This window comes from Danio aesculapii, chromosome 23 (assembly GCF_903798145.1).
Source record: "Danio aesculapii chromosome 23, fDanAes4.1, whole genome shotgun sequence".
Classification (NCBI taxonomy): domain Eukaryota; kingdom Metazoa; phylum Chordata; class Actinopteri; order Cypriniformes; family Danionidae; genus Danio; species Danio aesculapii.
The window spans coordinates 44,345,700-44,365,333 of record NC_079457.1 but is presented as its reverse complement, the minus strand read 5'-3'; the positions used below and the strand labels follow the sequence as shown (position 1 = coordinate 44,365,333).

Sequence of the window (19,634 nt, the reverse complement as noted above, 5' to 3'; positions counted from 1 at the left end):
AATGACACACTTTCTTCGTGATCGTCTTTGTAAATAAGCATTTTATTACTGATTCCATTTATATTTAATGTTTTTTTCTGAACAATGTTTACTTTCAGTGGCACATAAACTTATTCGCTCTCTGTGAATATCACAATAAATGGTACCTATAAGCTACCTCAACGTGGGAACGCTCACTAACGGCTTCAGTTGCCACCCAGAGCGACAGGCAGCTACAAAGTCACTGATAGTGTGAAGGAGGCATTAGTTTATTTTTTAGTTCTGTTGAACACAAATGAAGATAATTTGAAGAATGGGGGAACCCACAGGTGTTCAAAATTCTTCAAAATACCTTCTTGTATGTTCAACAAGAAAACACACATACATACAATTCTTTTACACACATACGCTTCAGCATAGCCGGCCCTCCCTATAAGCGAACTAAGCTGTTGCTTAGGGCCCCGCCGCCACTAGGGGGTGCTGAAATCGTTTTTATTGGCATTTTACATTTATCTTCATTGACAGTGCTTTAGTACTTAAAGATTCATACATTTCCACTGAGAAACAAAAATCGCAATTTTATTTAAAGAGCCCATATTATACATGAAATAGGGTCATATTTTGGTTGTAAGGGTCTCCAACAACAGTCTAATATGCATGCAAGGTCATAAAACACTTTGATGGTCTTATAATCTGCATTTATTTTTACCTAATTATTACAGCGACTCCCATATAATTCGTTCAGCGATTCATTTGTTCCCAAACCCCTCCTCAGCGCGAAGCTAATCTGCGCTGATTGGACCGATGACAGCCTGCTGCGATTGGTCGACAGTGACAGGCTTCAGCGAGAGACAGAGTGAAATGCTAATCAACAATATAAAAGTAGTCACAGTGCATACACACTTCATAGTGTAAGGCTTTTTTCACACACACACACACACACACACACACACACACACACACACACACACACAACCCTCCTCAGAAGAACTGGGGAGATCGACACGAGTCTCCTAGCCCCTAGCCGTCACACACTCTACCTGCTCTTTTTCTCACACACACACACAAACACACACACACACACATTAACGTTAAATCCGTAAACAAAGCGGCACGCGTCACGCGTCACGTTTTCAACGTGGCTTACATGCGATAAGAGAATATAAAGAGCAACCGCGTGTACTGTATCAGGTTAACAAGTAACAAAACACAATAAATACATAATTTACAAGCTAGAGTAAACGAGGCAACAATTTTAATCGCACTTACTTACACTAGTGAATAAACCTCAACCACTGACTCTTCACAGTTTCATCTTTGGGTAGAGACTGTCAATAATATCCATCTGAGCACAGCATGACTTCATTCGACCGGCGGCGTCTGTGTGTGTGTGTCTAGTGTTTTTTATGTTAGTGGGCGGGGCCGCAGGTTTCAAATCTCCCGGGTTTGCGCGCGCAACTACTGCCGGGGCTTGTGTTTCGTAGCCGTGTCATCGCGAAACACCTAATGACTCGTTATCAAGACGACTCATTTGAAGCACTATGAGTCGACTCTTTTATAGATGAATCAATAGTTTTAAACACTGTACACTTACAGATTTAAGCTTTAGCTGGATATTTCACTTCACTTAGAGCTGTGTTACACACTACATGGAAGGGCATTTTCAAAAACCCATAATATGGGCTCTTTAAGTTGAAATTGTTTTCGTGTGAAGGTCGACAGGGAGCTCGCAGCATCTCATTTCTCATATAAATTCGGTGTTCTCGCGGTTTGAGTTTGTTCTTCCAAGGTAACCTGCAAGAGCGACCGGTCAACACAAGAATGCGAATCCGTGCATAGACACAGCCACCATGGCCTTTGCTTCATCGCCTGTCCCATTTAAATGCCGGGTTTTGTTTAGGAATTTGATCGCGAAAATGAAACGAAACTAACATTATTCTTCAGCCGTAGAAAAACTACGGGGAAAAACAACGACAAGAAGAGGCGAGGACAAAATCATTAAGACACAATCTAATAGCATATTTAAAAGTTCACACTTAGATAATGCTCAACCCTAATAGCAGGTTTGGCATGCTGTCCCGGGAGAGAACCCTGAGCTCGGAGATCGATGAGCCCAAGGTTCCCGCCTGGTTAATGAGCATTAGGAGGGACACGAGATCAGGTGTTTCTCGAATGTCCCCCTGCTTCTGGCTAATGGGTGATACTGGTTGGTTAGGCATGTATACGCTGGGTGCTTGTGACTGTATTCTGATTCACTTATGTACATGTTTTTGAACTGTGGGAGGAAACCGGAGGACCCGGAGAAAACCCACGCAAACACAGGGAGAACATGTAAACTCCGCGCAGGAAGTGCCAACTGGTTCGAATAGGCCTTGAACCTGTGGCCCTCTTGCTGCGAGGCAACAGTGCTAATCACTGAGCCACCGTGTTGCCCGATCAAAGAGGAGGAGGGATAAGGGAAGGATAGGGGGGGTTGGGAGGGGGGTTCCGAAAACAGAGATAGGGAATGAAGTTTAGCTAGAATATATATAGTAGTTTTGGAGTGCTCCGATAGGCTAGCTAATGATTAGTGATGAGGATCAGCTGAAGTTGATGTTCCTCTCGAAACTAGTTTATGAAACTTCCCTTATTGAAAATAAGCAGTTAATAAACGTCGTCTACTTATAGGACCTGTTTTTTTTTTTGTCTTTTTAGAGACTGGAGATAATAATACATTTTGTATTTGGGTATTAACATTGACCCAGTATTTGTTGCTTCCCTTTTTCTAATATGTTTTTTAAATTAATATTTTCCATATTTATATTATTTGCTTATTGATTTTATTATTTATGGATCAATCTTTGCATTAATGTTAATTGTTTTGTTATTGTTTTCTTGAGTTTTTAATGAGTTCAGAACGTATACTTTATTACTAAGTAATGCATTTGACTTTGGTCAATTATTGTTCACTGTCAGTTCATTGCAGGGATTTTGCTTTTGGAATTTATAAAGAAGGGCGAAGCAGTGGCGCAGTAGGTAGTGCTGTCGCCTCGCAGCAAGAATGTCACTGGGTTGTTGGTTTGAGCCTGGGCTCCGTTAGCGTTTCTGTGTGGAGTTTGCATGTTCTCCCTGCGTTCGCTTGGGTTTTCTCGGGTGCTCCGGTTTCCCCCACAGTCCAATGACATGGTTAATTGGGTAGGCTAAATCAGTGTTTACCAACCCTGTTCCTGAAGGCACACCAACAGTGCATATTTTGCATGTCTCCCTAATCTGACCCATTAACTTGAGGTTTTGGAGTCACTTCTAATGTCCTGATGAGCTGATTCAGGTGTGTTTGATTAGGGAGAGGTTGAAAATGTGTACTGTTGGTGTGCCTTCAGGAACAGGGTTGGGAAACACTGGGCTAAATTGTCCGTAGTGTATGTGTGAATAAGTGTGTATGTGTTTCCCAATGATGGGTTGCGGCTGGAAGGGCATCCGCTGTGTAAAACAAATGCTGGATGAGTTGGCAGTTCATTCCGCTGTGGCGACCCCAGATTAATAAAGAAACTAAGCCGACAAGAAAATGAATGAATTTATAATCAAACTCAACCTAGAATCTTTTATAGGATCTGCAGTCTGTTTGCTAAATTAATTGAATAAGTTTTAAACACTCCAGAAGGACACAAAGAAAGAATCACTGGTCCCTTTATTAAAGATCGCTTAATTGTTCATTTTTGAAGCTGCTAGTTGACAAAAACAGTGCTGTTTAAAAATGTCCAAATCATCTGGACAGTTATTAAGTAGAAGAACTCAAGCGCTACTTTTCAATTTCATTGATTGTATTTAATAAGCAATATAATCATTGTGGGCCTGTTTGCAACTATTTAGAGCAAGGTAACCCACCAACATTATTCTGCTTAGGGCCCCCAAATGTACAGGGCCGGCCTTGACTTCAGTGTTAGCTGTGTTCCTTGTACCTGTCATTATCACTGTGAGCGACTCCCATTGAACGCAGCCTGATGAAGTGTGTTGTTCTGGGATGGTTGTGGGTTCTGCTTTAGGAGTGTGAGTGTGTGTGAAAGCCACGAGTCCCTGAAAGCTTCTGTCACTTTAAGACACAAGCTATGACATGTGTTATGGTCACTCACCTACAGTATACAGTAAACTGCATGACAGGTCTGTGTATGGGACTGGACACTGAACAGACTGGCTACACAGCCGAGACTGTGATGAGAACATGCTGAAGGACGCACATGTTGAAGTGATGTGAGGCAAAGCTCAGGTCTCGTCATCTCTGCACAGTAAGCTCAGAGAAATGACCTTTCAGATGGGGAACAGCTGCATGTCCTTCACACTGTCTGTCTGTGTGTGTTTGTGTGCTAAATGAACAGACTACTCTAATACTACTGTGTGAGGGCCTGTCAAATCTGTTGATTAGTTTCAGTTATTTTCAGTTCATTGTAATAATTAATATACACTCCGGCCTGCCTGAATATGCTGAATATATGCCACAGTCTGAAATATTATTATGGATTTTTATTCTCTTTGCTTGTTAAAAGCACTATAGAAATAAATATGAATTCCATTAATATTATTATAAGTTCAGGCTCACTGGTTAGCACTGTCGCCTCACAGCAAGAAGGTTGCTGGTTCAAGTCCCGCCTGGGTCAGTTTGCATTTCTGTGTGGAGTTTGCATGTTCTCCCTGTGTTGGCATGCGTTTCCTTCGGGTGCTCTGGTTTCTGGCACTATAGGTGAATTGAATTAACTAAATTGGCCATAGTGTATGTGTGTGAATGAGTGTGTATGGGTGTTTCCCAGTACTGGGTTGCAACTGGAAGGGTATGCGCTGTGTAAAACATGCTGGAACAGTTGGCGGTTCATAAACCCCTGATTAATAAAGGGGCTAAGCCAAAAACAAAATGAATTAATAATAATAATGAAGTTTAATGAATAAGATTGAGTTGAAGGTTGTATTTTTTCCCTGAAATTCTGCATTTTTAGTTTTTGTGGATTCTTTGTTTCATGATTTACTATTCAATATATTTGATTTAAGATTTTTTTATGTTAAGATTTGTTTTACCTGCTCTATTCATTCATTTTCTTTTCGGCTTAGTCCCTTTATTAATCCAGGGTCACCACAGCAGAATGAACTGCCAACTTATTCAGCATATGTTTTACGCAGCGGATGCCCTTCCAGCTGCAACCCATCTCTGGGAAACATCCACACACACTCATTCTCACTCATACACTACGGACAATTTAGCTTACCCAATTCACCTGTACCGCATGTCTTTAGACTGTTAGGGAAACCGGAGGTATAGGATCAGGTATAGGATTTTGTCATCGTTTGGGGCAACTCCACTGAGATTTATATCACATTAGCTGTTAAACAGTCCACTATCTGTTCCTTGCTCTTCATAACAGCATACCCATCCGACCAGTCATCAAACCATAGCAAAGCTAAATATTTTGCAGTGTATCAGCCATAAATTGAATTTAAAGGGCACATAGTTTACCTGTTTTTTTATGATTTAATATTAATATTATGGTTCTTCTGAGTGTGCCAGTTTAGGTTCAGTTTAAAACACAGTTCAGATTGTTTTATTATAATGTGTTAAAAAGTGTCATGTAGGGGGCGTGTCCACAGTTCGCTGATTTAGGTGTGTGTTGCTTCACATGTAAATTAGTTTCGACTTCCTGCCCAACGTAACAAGGGGGCGGAGCCATGAGCTCACCCGCTCTGTGTTTGCAACAGAGTCAGACAGACTGAGAGAAGGAGCAGGACTGAGAGGATCAGCAATCAGCCGTACATGTACGACTCGGACACAGACCAAGCAGAGAGTACAAAATCATTTGTGTCTTTGTATAGTTTTACAGCCAACTGTGTGCTAGATTCAAGTACCGAACTTGTACACCGAGACTAATAACCACGCACACTGAATTAACTTTGACTGCGGCATGGGATGCATCGCTCGAAGCCGCGACACGGCACACACAGACACTCTCTGTGGCGCGGCAGAAACATGAAGTGTCCCGAATCACACAACGGCGCTTCAAGTCGGCAGCTGTCCGCGGCGCCCTGCTGCCGTCTTGAAGCGCCGTTGTGTGTACCCTGACAGAAACCTTGTTTAGAATTCTAAAATGCATGGCACAGCGTCAGGTACAGCAGCACCTAGTTAAGATCACAGGGAGCTTCTGTGATCCCAAGAAATGCAAACGGCTGAAGTATAAGGTAGACTCAATAAAAAGTACACGTTTACAAACCTACCTAAAGATACAACCAATAATTCCGATTAGAGCGATAATGTGGAGAATATTGCTCTTGTGTTGAGCCCAATGAGCCTTGCATCTAAAAATAGAGCAAGGGTGTTCCTTTAGTGACGTGAATCAACAAACTGAGGATATGATGACGTGGCAGTCAATCAATATTGGTGGGCGGGGGGACCGCACTCCTACATCAAGTTGCAGTCGGTCTGAAAACCGCTCCAATTGGTCCACTGTTTTTTATGTTGTTAAATTGAAAAAAAGCACTGGGTGTGCTTATATCACCCCAATATGACAGTGTACCTACAGACATGTCTGTCCAAACAGCTTAAAAAGTAGATTTTTTTACCATAGGTGCCTTTTAAAATAAGTGGAATACCTTGACACATGTTGAGCTTTAAAACAAAGTCAACCATTTATTAAATCTGTATGATGAAGTGGAAAAATCTCCATATAAAGTGCGATCCGGCTAAAGTCGCGAGCCTGCTTTAACAGTGACTGACCTGACATTCGCACTTGTGGAGAGAAATTAAACTGGCCTCAGATGTGAGCTATGAAATGAGACAGATTCAGAGTTATAAAAATCCACACAATGTGTTTTTAAGTAGCAAATTATATGGATATTACAAACGTAAACATTAACATGTTTAACAAAACCCTGTCCAATATTTTGAATTTGGACTGCAATACCTAGTTCAACCACTAGATGTCAACCCTACACCTTTAATCGTTCAGTATTAGTATAATTGAGCAGGAATGCGATGCAGCTGTAAAGCAGCTCAACAGATGACGCCATCTTTATTCAGTACAGGTATTGTGCTCGTCCCATGGTGTCAGCCAGTGTGCTCATATTGATAAATAGATGTCTGAAGTGATTTCAGACCCCTGCAGCTACACAAGCCAAAGGTGACATAAGCAAGAAACTCACGATCGATCAGCTGACAAAACTGAAAACTAAACAAATGGTTGGTTTGAGCAGTCTGCTTTCTGACCTGAGCCTCAGTTATTTAAGTGGCAGCTTTAAGACAGTGCGCCATATTGGCGTAGAGGAGGGGTCATGGAGACCATCTGTCTTTCACTGGTCAGATCTGCTGTATTATTTTGAACCGTTTTGATATCCAGGCATTCAGTGATGAAAATATGCCTAAAAATAGCATCAGCCAGCACCTTTACCTTTCTTTAGATGTCAGAAATAGCAGCTGACACCATTTCCCAACCATATATAATCCAGTATTTGTGATGAAGAGAAAGAAACATGTTTATTGAGAAGCTGGCATGAGAATGCATTCAAAGCAAACATGAGAAACAGTCATTCATTTTCTTTTCAGGTTAGTCCCGTTATTAATCTGCGGTCGCCACAGTGGAATGAGCTGCCAATTTATCCAGCACATGTTTTACGCAGCGGATGCCCTTCCAAGTGCAAGCCAGCACTGGGAAACACCCATACACTTCCATTCACACACATACACTACTGACAATTTAGCTTACCCAATTCACCTGTACCACATGTCTTTGAACTTGTGAGGGAAACCGGAGCACCCGGAGGAAACCAACGCAAACGCGGGGAGAACATGTAAACTCCATACAGAAATACCAACTGACCCAGCTAAGGCTCAAACCAGTGATCTTCTTGCTGTGAGGTGACAGCGCTACTCACTGCGCCACCACGCTGCCCCAAATCTGAATCAGACAATAAATAAATTAATTGGAGACATCACTTTTGGCCACAATTAAAATGCAGTGTTAAAATAGTGTAACATTCAGTGTCACTCAGCGTCTGGTCAAAATTAATGTCTTATATTGTTCTTCTGAAATGAATCATGTTGGTCAGAAGACCCTCCGTAATATATGTGACACCAGTGCTGATGTGCTCTGACCTAGAGGATAGTGCAGGGCTTTTCTGCAGTAGCGTTTGCTGTGTTTTGTTTAACTGTACTGCCCTCTGGTGGTTAAACTATGCTCATTATTTTCATTCATTCATTTTTTCTTCAGCTTAGTCCCTTTATTTGTCAGGGGTCACCACAGTGGAATGAACCGCCAACTTATCCAGCATATATTTTTTTACACAGCGGATGCCCTTCCAGCTGCAACCCAGTACTGGGAAACACCCATACACACTTTAGTTCATTCAATTCACCTGTAGTGCATGTCTTTGGACTGGGGGAAACCGGAGCACCGGAGGGAAATCCACGCCAACACGGGGAGAACTCCACACAGAAATGCCAACTGGCCCAGCCGGGGCTCGAACCAGCGACTTTTCTTGCTGTGAGGTGACAGTGCTAACCACTGAGCTATCATGACACCCTGCTTATTATTTACGGAACCTAAACCTTGAAAAAACACATCACAGCTTCTTCACACATTAAAAAAAATCACACAGACGAAACATTGTCATGGGGGAAAATATGATCACTTCTTTTTATTTTATATTATCATCTTAACATCTAAAGCTCATGTAATGCTCACGTAGGGATTTTCATGCTCAGATTTGCATAATGTTTTGAGGTTGTCGTGTGCTAAATGAAAACTGAAATGAAAAGTAGATGTTTGTATCCTTCTGCTTTAAGCTGTGAACCACCTACTCCTACATCCCTCTTATTCAATGTTTTATTTGTAATCTTTGTTATTAGTTATTAATATCAGATCTGGTCCATTAATTAACACAGAGCTTTTATTTACGTCTTGGTATTAGCATTAACACTATTAATAAACACTGTAGAAAAGTTTTTTTTCGCACTAACCCATGCATTTAACTAATGTTATTGAATAAGATGTTATTGCACACAGTAAGATTGTCTGATTAAACAGTGATGACAACATACGTGTTTTAATCATATGAACTTATTTGGATCATTTGATCAGGTTTCCACTGGATCTTTTAAGCTAGACAAATTGTTTTCTGAAGTTTTAAGTTTTTTAAAACTGATGTAAGTTGAACCAACTTGTAAAATTGGCTAGATTCAACTTAACAAGTGAAGGCATCATTCATTCATTCATTTAATCGTTAATTTATTTGATCATTCATTCGATCATTCATTCATTCATTCATTCATTCATTAATTCATTCATTCATTCATTCATTCGTTCATTCATTCATTCATTCATTCATTCATTTGATCATTAGTTTATTCGATCATTCATTTATTCATTCATTTGATCATTAGTTTATTCGATCATTCATTCATTCATTCAATCATTTATTCATTCATTTGATCATTAGTTTATTCGATCATTCATTTATTCATTCATTCAATCATTTATTCATTCATTTGATCATTAGTTTATTCGATCATTCATTCATTCATTCAATCATTCATTCATTCATTTGATCATTAGTTTATTCGATCATTCATTCATTCATTCAATCATTAATTTATTCAGTTGTTCATACATTTATTAATTCACTCATTTGATCATTCATTTATTCGACCATTCATTGATTCAGTCATTATATTGATCATTTATTTATTCAATCATTCATTGATTCATACATTCATTAATTCAATCATTCATTTATTCGTTTGTTCATACATTCATTCATTCATTTGATCATTCATTTATTCGATCATTCATTGATTTAGTCATTAATTTGATAATCTATTCATTCATTCATTTGATCATTCATTTATTCCATCATTCATTGATTCATTCAATCATTCATTTCATTTATTCGTTTGTTCATACATTCATTCATTCATTCATTTGATCATTCATTTATTTGATCATTCATTGATTAAGTTATTAATTTGATCATTCATTCATTCATTCATTCAATCATTCATTTTTTCGATTATTCATTGATTTATTCAATCATTCATTCAATCATTCATTTATTTGTTCGTTCATACATTCATTCATTCATTTGATCATTCAATCATTCATTTGTTCGTTCATTCATTCATTCATTTGATTATTCAATCATTTATTTATTCCTTTGGTCATTTGATCGTTCAATTTATCCATTGATTCATTGGATCATTCATTCATTCACTCATTCATTTGATCATTAATTTATTTAATCATTCATTTGATCAATCATTCAATCATTCATTCATTTGTTCGTTCTTACATTCATTTATTCATTTGATCATTCATTTATTCATTCATCCATTGATTGATTAATTGATTTATTCATTTATTCATTCATTTGATCATTCATTTATTCGATCATTCATTCATTTATTCAATCATTTATTTATTTTTTGTTCATGCATTCAGTCATTAATTTGATCATGCATTTATTCGATCGTTCATCGATTCAGTCATTCATTTGATCATTCATTCAATCATTCATTTATTCGATCATTCATTGATTCAGCCATTAACTGGATCATTCATTTATTCGTTCATTTATTCGATCATTCATTCATTCAATCATTCATTTGATCATTCGTTCGATCATTCATTTGTTCAATCATTCATTTGTTTGTTCATTCATTCATTCATTTGATCATTCAATCATTCATTTATTCATTTGATCATTCGATTGTTCGTCCATCCATTTATTCATTGGAACATTCATTGGATCATTCACTCATTCATTCGATCATTTGATCATTAATTTATTCATTCATTCAATCATTCATTGGATCATTCATTCTTTCATTCATCAATCCCAAAGCTCCACAATTAAACAGATTAACCAGTAAAACACAGATGTGTTCGCTACAGTGTAGCTCTCACAATATAACAGCAGAAAATGATGTTTCATACCTAACGGAAGTGGGCAGGTGGTGCATAATCAACAATCATAAGTGGTCAAGAGAATCTTAAGAGTATTTCACCTTAAAGTAATAAGAAACATCATGAACAATCATTTTAAATGGAGCTTGCTAGCATCATTTAAAAATTTCAGGGTTTTTTTTTTCAACATTTGCACCCATTTGCATATGATTCATTTAATGGCCGCTTTACGTCATTTCATTTCTGGGAGCAGTAATAAATTCTCTCTTCTTGACCTCTGGCTGCTGATGCTGATGTACTATTGCGTGTGTGATGGGAGCTCTCTCTCTCTCTCTCTCCCTCCTCCTGTTTCCATGGAGACCTGCGAGCCAATCAGCCGCCCCGAGTGCGGACCGTACTAAAGCCTGCAGACGGAGGAGTCAGAGTGCATCTTTAAGGCACGCACACACATAATTCTCAAACACAGTTCCTCATCAGCATTTCTAGACTGCCCTGGTCTTTATTTCTCCATCACGATAATGTGTGCGTCTCCGCATTGCGATAGTCTTGCTTCGAGCTGCTGCTGCTGCTGAAGAAGTGTGCGCTGCCCATGTGACATCATCACAGGCCAGGAGCGCAGCGCAGTTTGATTGTCAGCACGCTCAGAGCGCACCAGCACACAGACCTGCAGACATGGCACACAGACTCAGCATGATGTGAGTATCTGACGCTGATCTGCACGTGGCTTTACCTGCGCTGACATGCCGAGGCGTGTGTTTTACTGAGAGCCTGAGCGATGGGTGTGTGCGTGTGTGTTTTCCACGGGGAGCTTGCAATGACAGGGCTGTCTGCTGTTTATAGGACGCATTAGCTGTCATACTGAGAGCAGGATGTGCTGCTGTGGTAACGACAGTAATAATAGCATGGTTACTCTGCTAATCTGAATTTATTTGATTATTTGCGCAAAATAATGAGGAACTGTGACCCTGTGTGTGTGTGTTTGTGTGTGTGTGCTCTAGCACTTGTGACGCAATTTCACAGTCACATGCTCGGAGCACAATGTGCTGTTAGAAGCTGATGTGTGAATGCGGTCGTCCTCCTTTTGTAATATTCAGTCTGGCTGACGTTTTGGTTTTTTGCTGTTTATTTTGTGTCTTCCTGCTCTTATCAGCTTATAAAGCCCGAAACTAGCATCTGAAAGACAGCACAAGAGATGCGTTTGCTTGTGTTTATTGGGGATTTGACCCTCTCAAGGTGACCGAGGTTAATCTGAAGGACATGTCGGTGGTGTTTTATGGTCTTTGGGGCATTTGTGCACTTTAAAGGACGCATCGATGATGAATGTGGCTTGATAAGAAAGATCGGCTGCCTGTTTGTATTGGACAGCGTGTACTGTGTGCTGTTATCTTTTTTCGCTTCTGAAGAGTGGACCGATAAATATTTCCATTAGCTACAGTATGTTGTTGTCACATGATCACATTACATTTTTACTTAAGTCATTGACATCAGTGTAATCATCAATATTACAACAAATGAAAACTAGACTGCTGATCTAGTTCACTATAAATGAAGTTTAATTAAGAAACATAATGTGTAACTGTAAAATGGCCATGTCTTTGCTTCAGTTTTCAAATGTCAAGTAGTCCATTGAATGTTTATTTTTGTGGAAACCCATATTGATTCCTTAAAGGCTCATTATGGAATTGTGGCCACTAGAGGGCGTGTATTCACAACCAACAATAAGTAATTTGATGACTCTGGGCCCTGTCACTCGACGCAATGAAGTGCAAGATGTGTTTGGCGCAATTTTTTTTTTCAGACCAGCGCAACAGTCATTTTCATGTTTTGCACCATGTTGTTTAAGTGAAGTTTCATAAACTAATTTCGAGAGCAGCACGTGATATGATTGAGCACGTCTGGCCACTCATCTGTAATCAGTAATAATCCAATCAGAGTGATCCTAGTTTACTATAAATGGATCATTTCTCCCTACCATACTATCTTCGTTTGGAAGAATCCCCCCTTCCACCCCTTCTCCTCCTTTTCCTCCCTTTTCTAAAGGGGGAACTCTCGAGACCTACCTGATCTCGGATTTCCTGATATGCTTATCGACCGGGCGGGAGCCCCGGGCTCAAATATCTCCGAGCTCAGGGTTCTCTCCCGGGACAGCATGCCAAACCTGCTTTATACGGCAAGCATATCTAAGTGGGAACTCTTGAAATAGCAAATCCATTTGCGTTGCTTTGTGGACTCATGGGTGTGCTGGTCTAAAATAGAGGTGTGTTAAGGCACATGGTTGATGTGTTCCTATTTTGAGGAGCTGAAATCAGTGTTGAATTTGTTTGTGCGGGTAAAAAACGACATAGGCGGGTAGAGAAAATTTGGGCGGTTTTGCACCCCCCAGCACCAGACCCCCCTACCCTCCCCCAGTCTTAGCTTATTATCTGCTTATGTTCACCTCTACAGAACCAAATCAACCGTTCTCATGAAGAGATGCCATCCAACAACCCCCCCCCCATAACCCCCCGCCCAACAACCCCGGTCTTCAACTTCAGAACAGCTTATGATCGCCTCCAGATTTCTGGGCGGTCGTTTTTGCACTTCGCCGGGTTTTGAATAGTTTTGGGGCTGAAATCTGTCAGATACATCTGAGAACACTGACTGAAATACACCATTGATCAACTAAAAGCTGCTCTAAAGTCTAACGCAGAGCGCGTTAGTTATGTGCCCATGCTGGTTCAAATGCTTACACATTGCTTAATACACACAGGATTACAGTAACACACAAATATCTTTACAAATAAAAAACAAATTTAAAGATTCAAATGTTACAAAAATTATTATTTTCTACATATAAAACCACTACCTCCATGCCTTATCTCGGGTTTTATTCAGTTTATTCATCACAGTTTGCATTTGTAAAAAATTATTATTATTATTATTATTATTGTGAGAATTATTTATTATATGCATATTTATATTTGTTTTAATAAAACAAGTTTAGATTTGTGCACCTGTTGGGTTTTGGAGACGATGCATCACCATATGGGGCATAAGAATAGGACGTGTTTGGATATAACTCAAGATTATAACTCATACTATTGTTAATTTATTCATTAAAACAAATAACAAATCTTTGCGCTTAACAAAGGAAACTAAATATGTAGGCTGATGGATGTCTTCAGTGGAGTGAGTTTCCACCGTTTCCTTACTCCACGAAAGTAAAGGAGTAAAGAGTAAAAGTAAAGAGAAAGTAAAGAGGCCGAATGGAGGAGGCTTGTTCTTTATTCTCGCGCTGCAGATGATCTGTTTAACTGTTTTCTTGCTAGTGAAGCATTCAGCTTTTCCACTTTCAAAGTCCGCCATGTAAATAGCAAATGTGCCATGGCGCGATGCAACTAACTCTAAAAGGGAATGGGAGATGAGACTCTGATTGGTTTAATGCACGTCAAGCTCAAAACACACCCATAACTCATTAAGAGAAAAAGCACAACCCTTTTGGACCATGCGCCGGGGCGCGGACCGTATTTTTCCGTCCATAAAATAGCAAAAGTGGATTCAGACATAATAATGCTTTTGCACCATGTGCTTTAGACTTGCGCCTAGATCATTAAAATAGAGCCCTCTGTGACTGAATGTGGAATCATGGGAGTTGTGGTCTTCATCATCCTAATGGACTCCTGCAGAAATCATGTTGATGGATGAGCTTCAGTATTCGACACTTATTATCATTGTAGTATGAAGCAGAGTAAATCTAAAAGCTGTGGAAGTGAATCGAGAGAAATGCTGAAGCTATTGCTGATAAGAGACGAACGTGACGTGGCATGAAACCAGCAGAGCTTTTATTATGCCAAGGTCCACCACTTCCTGTTCTTCAGCTCGTGATCATGTAGAGAAAAAGCTGCGAGGTTTTATCAGACTAAATACATTTTAGGCTTCAGTTATAATGCTGCTCTGTGCAGTCGAATAAAACACACAACATATTAAAGCCTCGCTGCTGTTTCCCTGTTTTCGAGATTTGCCAAATTGGTAATTGAGAGTGTGTGACATCACTAGCATTAGCACACGTCTCACTAGTTAAAGTTGCTTATTCCTCTGGATTTGAGCATTCTTCCAAACATTTGAGATAATGTAAATACACAAATCAGCAAAATCAACACGGTTCAAATGGTTATTGGACATTTCAATGATAAAAACATTCATATGGTGCCTGTTATGAATGATAAAGTGAATTCAGAGATGGAGTTTGTGTGGATCAGCATTCACTGAGATGCTGAAAACATGTGTAAACAAACACAGTGTGCGCTTCGCTTTAAAAACCTCACAGCAAGCTATATCAGTTGTATCGTGAGTAATTGTGCAGCCCTGCTTGTATGAATAGGGATGGATTATACTGATGTCTCATGTTAATAATACCCGTCTTAAGCTGCGGTCTCACTGGGCTTTTCCTCCCATAGACTTCCATTCATACGCACGCGAATGCGTCAGACCGGAAACGCAAGGTCATGCGTTAAGTTTCGCAGGGTGCTGCGGTGCAAAGTTCAAGCTTGGTGAACTCTGACCTGCAAAATCGCATCACTTGACTGCGTGAGACCCATTGATGATCAAAACAGGACCTCTCTGGACAGAAATTTAAAGCATGGAGGAATCGCTTGTCTTTTTAATGTCTAATCATCTTGTTTAATCCCGCCCCTTTTCGCAGTGCCGCACGACAGAATTTCGCACATACAACGCCCAGTGTGACCATAGCTTTACACATCACACAGTGACCAACAGGACATTTCAAAGTCAGTTTAAAGTCCACCTAAAACGGCGTAGTGACCACCTTGTTGACTTTTTCAAGTAAAACAACAGGATGTTTGAACAGAATAAAGAAATCTAGTTAAAATTGCTTATTTGAACACTCTTCCAGACATTTGGCATCATGTAAATACACAAATCAAAACGGTTCAAAAGGTTTTTGGAGATTTTAATGATAAAAACATTCATATGGTGCCTGATATGAATGATAAAGTGAATTCAGAGATGGAGTTTGTGTGGATCAGCATTCACTGAAATGCTGAAAACATGTAAATAAACACAGTGCTGGGCTTCGCTCTAAAAACCTCACAGCAAGCCATATCAGTTGTGTCATGAGTAATTGTTCAGCCCTGCTGGTATGAATAGGGATGAATTATACTGATATCTCATGTTAATAATAACAGTGACCAACAGGGTGTTTCAAAGTCAGTTTCAAGATCGCCGTAAACGGCGTAGTGAGCACCTTGTTGACGTTTTCAAGCGAAGAAAGAAGGCATACTTTTTTGATTATTTATTTTATCAGTACACATTTTCATTTCATTTATTTGTGACTTGATATTGCTGTTTAGAAATGGCCAAGACGATTCCATTAATATTTTCAATCTGCACATGTGTGTGTACCTTGTATTCGTCACAATGTGGGGACCAAATGTCCCCTTAAGTATAGTGATACCAGTACATTTTTTTGGGGGACATTTTGGGGACATTTTTTGGTCCCCATGAGAAAAATGGCTCATAAATCACCCAGAAAGTAAGTATTTTGAAAATGATAGGGTTGCGGGAGGGGCACAGAATATCATACAGTCTACAGTGCAAAAATGAATATGTCTATAGAAAGTCCTCATAAAGATAGCTGTACAAGTGTGTGTGTACTTGTTTGTATATCCTGGGAGGAGGGGGACTTAATATCCCATGGGGACTAAAATTTAGGTTATCATGGGTAAACATGCTTATAAATCAGACAGAATGAAGTATTTTGAAAATTATGAAATGCAGATTGTTTCCTGTGAGGGTTGGGGTTAGGGGTAAGGGGATACAATATACGGTTTGTATATTTAAACATCATTATGTCTATGAGAGTCCCCACCGGGATATAGGAACAAGTCTGTGTGTGTAGTCAGCAGTCGGTTATGGGAAGCAATTGTGTTTAATGCACTCGAACTGTTATGTTGATGTTTTAACTCAAGTGTATGAAATTGTGTGTCTCTGATTGAAGCAGCGGCGTTGTGCGTTTGATGGCAGTCTGGTGCAGAGTTACATAAAGACCTGCTTACTCATGGAGAAATGAACTCACATCTTCACCTGTCATTTTCCCCATCAATATCAATCACAAACACATGAAAATACCACATCAAAATGTCTGTTAGGTTAGCGTCTCAAATGACAAGAGCGATTACGAAAATATCTGAGGATATGATGTTCTTTTAGACAATAGAAAATCCTTTTCCCCTGTCCAAAATTGGCAATAATCAGATTCTGTCTCAGCAAGACTTTATTAAAGGATTCAGAGTTAACGCAGCATTCACACAGTGGCCAACAGGACATTAGGAAGCTGAAATTTGAAGCTGAAGTGTGTTTGTAGGCGGGTGTTTGACGTGTTTGTTTCTCCTTGTGTCGTAGGTATGTAAATGCTTTGCACCAGTACTGCTGTCCTGCGCCGTTGCTCTCTAAGCAGCTAGCTGTACCTGCTCCTCTCTCTGAGTGCAGGTAAGAGGCGCTCGAAAAGCAAAAACTCACTCTATTACAACTTACGTCATGTTCTATGCAAACTCCCACTAGCTATATTTATTATTATTATTATTATTATTATTATATTGTATTATTATTGTAAAATACAATATCTTTATTGTCATTGGAACGTGGGAAGTCCAATGAAATTACACATATTACACAAATTTACACTACACACTTTCTACACTTAACCTAAATTACAGGAGAAAAAGTTACGCATATAGCACCAAAGTTTGAGTATATTAGACAGGAAATATATATTTAAGAACATTGAAATACGAATTTACATATATTGTAAAAGAAAGTTGTATGAAAGTTTGTATCTAATTTTAATTAAGGGTTTGTGTATAAAACATGCTCATGTACTGAATATGAAGTAACAATTTTAATGGTTAACTACTGACTGTATTACATTTAATGGTAGAAAACAAATGGTAGAAAACAAACGGCCTACTTTGTTGTTGAAGACTTTTCAATTTGCATTAGAGTCAGACTAGCTCATTGTTTAAAATTGATGTGTGTGTGTGAATATGTCACAACAAATATTTTAAAATGAACATTTCCCTCGAATGATTTAGTTGTTTATTGAAAATCCAGTTCATGAGAATAATTTTCGTTTGCTTCTGTTCTGTCAGACTGTTAAGCCGTGATGTAGTGAAGCTTTTCTTTTTTCAGTCTTTGTTCAGGTGTAAAGAGAAGTTCCTGGACTTCTAACTGAAACTGAATATTGATTAGGGGAGGGGCTTTCTTTTGAGCATCATTCCCTCATAGCAAACTAGCTGTAAGAGGGGCTTGAATATTGTAACTGAAGTGTCTAACCGACATCCTGAGGCTGCTTACATTGCTGAGAGCAGCATTTAGATGGAAAGTTTGTGTGAAATTAAAATTTACAATGTTGTTAATAAGTTGTTATTCATTTGCTGAACAACTAAAGAAGTCTTAATCCATTTATTTTGGTAATCTTCAATCAAACACACACATTCACATAAACTACAAATCCGCCATGTTATGGACTAGGTATTCAGCCGCGCAACACACACACACCTGCTCCAAGTCTCCTCTGATTAGACTTTCACAGCTGATGCTGCTTTCGTGCTGCTTATGTAGTGCAGTAATCAGTCCCAGCATCAGCTGTGAAAGTCTAATCAGAGGAAACTTGGAGCAGGTGTGTGTGTGCGTGTTGCATGACTGAATATGTAGTCCATAACATGGCGGATTTGTAGTTCATGTAAATGTGAGTGTTTACCTGTGATCTCTTCCGAACGGGTGTTTATTCTTAAAGTCATCCTCTTAATGTGCATTGCGCTTTTGATACCTTGACACCGTGAGAACTGTTTTAGTAAATGAACACAGTACAAACGTATAAGAAATGATACAAACCACGATTATTTAAAACATTAAACAAGCAAAACAAATACCTCATTGGTCGCTTGTCATGAAAAGAGGGTCCTTGGGTTAATAAAGTCTTCTTTACTGTCTTTTTGACTTATGACAGTAGTAACTTTAAGCTTCTTAAACACATGTAACTTTACACAGCATTAACATGCATTCGTTCATCGTTAGTCTATCATAAACACATTACTCACAATACACGTCATTTCTTTTTAAGTGACACGCTCCCACAATAAATGTCTTAAAGTACACCATATGAAATTATGACACATTTACATTTATAAACACATTTCTGCTGAATTAATTCATAATATTATGTCTTTAAATCACTAAAGAATTAAATATAAAACAAATATGTAAAATAAGTGTGCAAATATGTTAAATGCTTGATAACAGCACTTACAGCTTCTGAAGTTGGAGTGTCGGTCCTTCTCTAATGATGTCAGATCGACACTTCAGCTATAATATTCTTAGCCACGCCCCTCTTACCATTAGTTTGCTATGAGGCAATGCTGTGCAAAAGAAAGCCCCGCCTCCTACTCAATATTCAGTTTCAGTTTGTTTAAATTTGTTCCAGCAGTTTGACACATCTCATCAAAACAAACTTTTGGGGGAGTTTGTTTTGGCTCCTAAACACCTTTGAGCTGCCATTGGTCTGTGGAGATTATGCAATCAGTAGGTGTGTTCTGAAGCTCCGCCTTTTTTTAAGTGCAATTTCATCCCTCCAATTCACTTGGGCTGAAGGTGGGATGGGGTTTGGGGTTAAACAGTAAGTAAAGACAAGCCAGGGGGATTGGGGAAGGGATCGGCCTTCGGTAACTTGCGGGGCCCTTCGCACCTTGC

At 39.2% G+C, this 19,634-nt stretch overlaps 1 protein-coding gene across 3 annotated transcripts in view; it reads left to right on the top strand.

Annotated features, from left to right (window-relative positions):
• The window catches only part of LOC130217701 (IQ motif and SEC7 domain-containing protein 1-like), a 148,525-nt gene that overhangs the window by 17,657 nt on the left and 111,234 nt on the right, over positions 1–19,634 (top strand). The window contains exon 4 of one of the 3 annotated variants that reach the window (XM_056449874.1): positions 17,289–17,375. The exons of 1 other annotated variant lie outside the window; for it this stretch is intronic. In XM_056449874.1, the coding sequence (XP_056305849.1) occupies positions 17,289–17,375 (87 nt within the window). Of the gene's footprint in view, positions 1–11,356; positions 11,585–17,288; positions 17,376–19,634 lie in introns of those variants that run through there. One more of the 3 variants, XM_056449871.1, reaches the window with a different exon arrangement.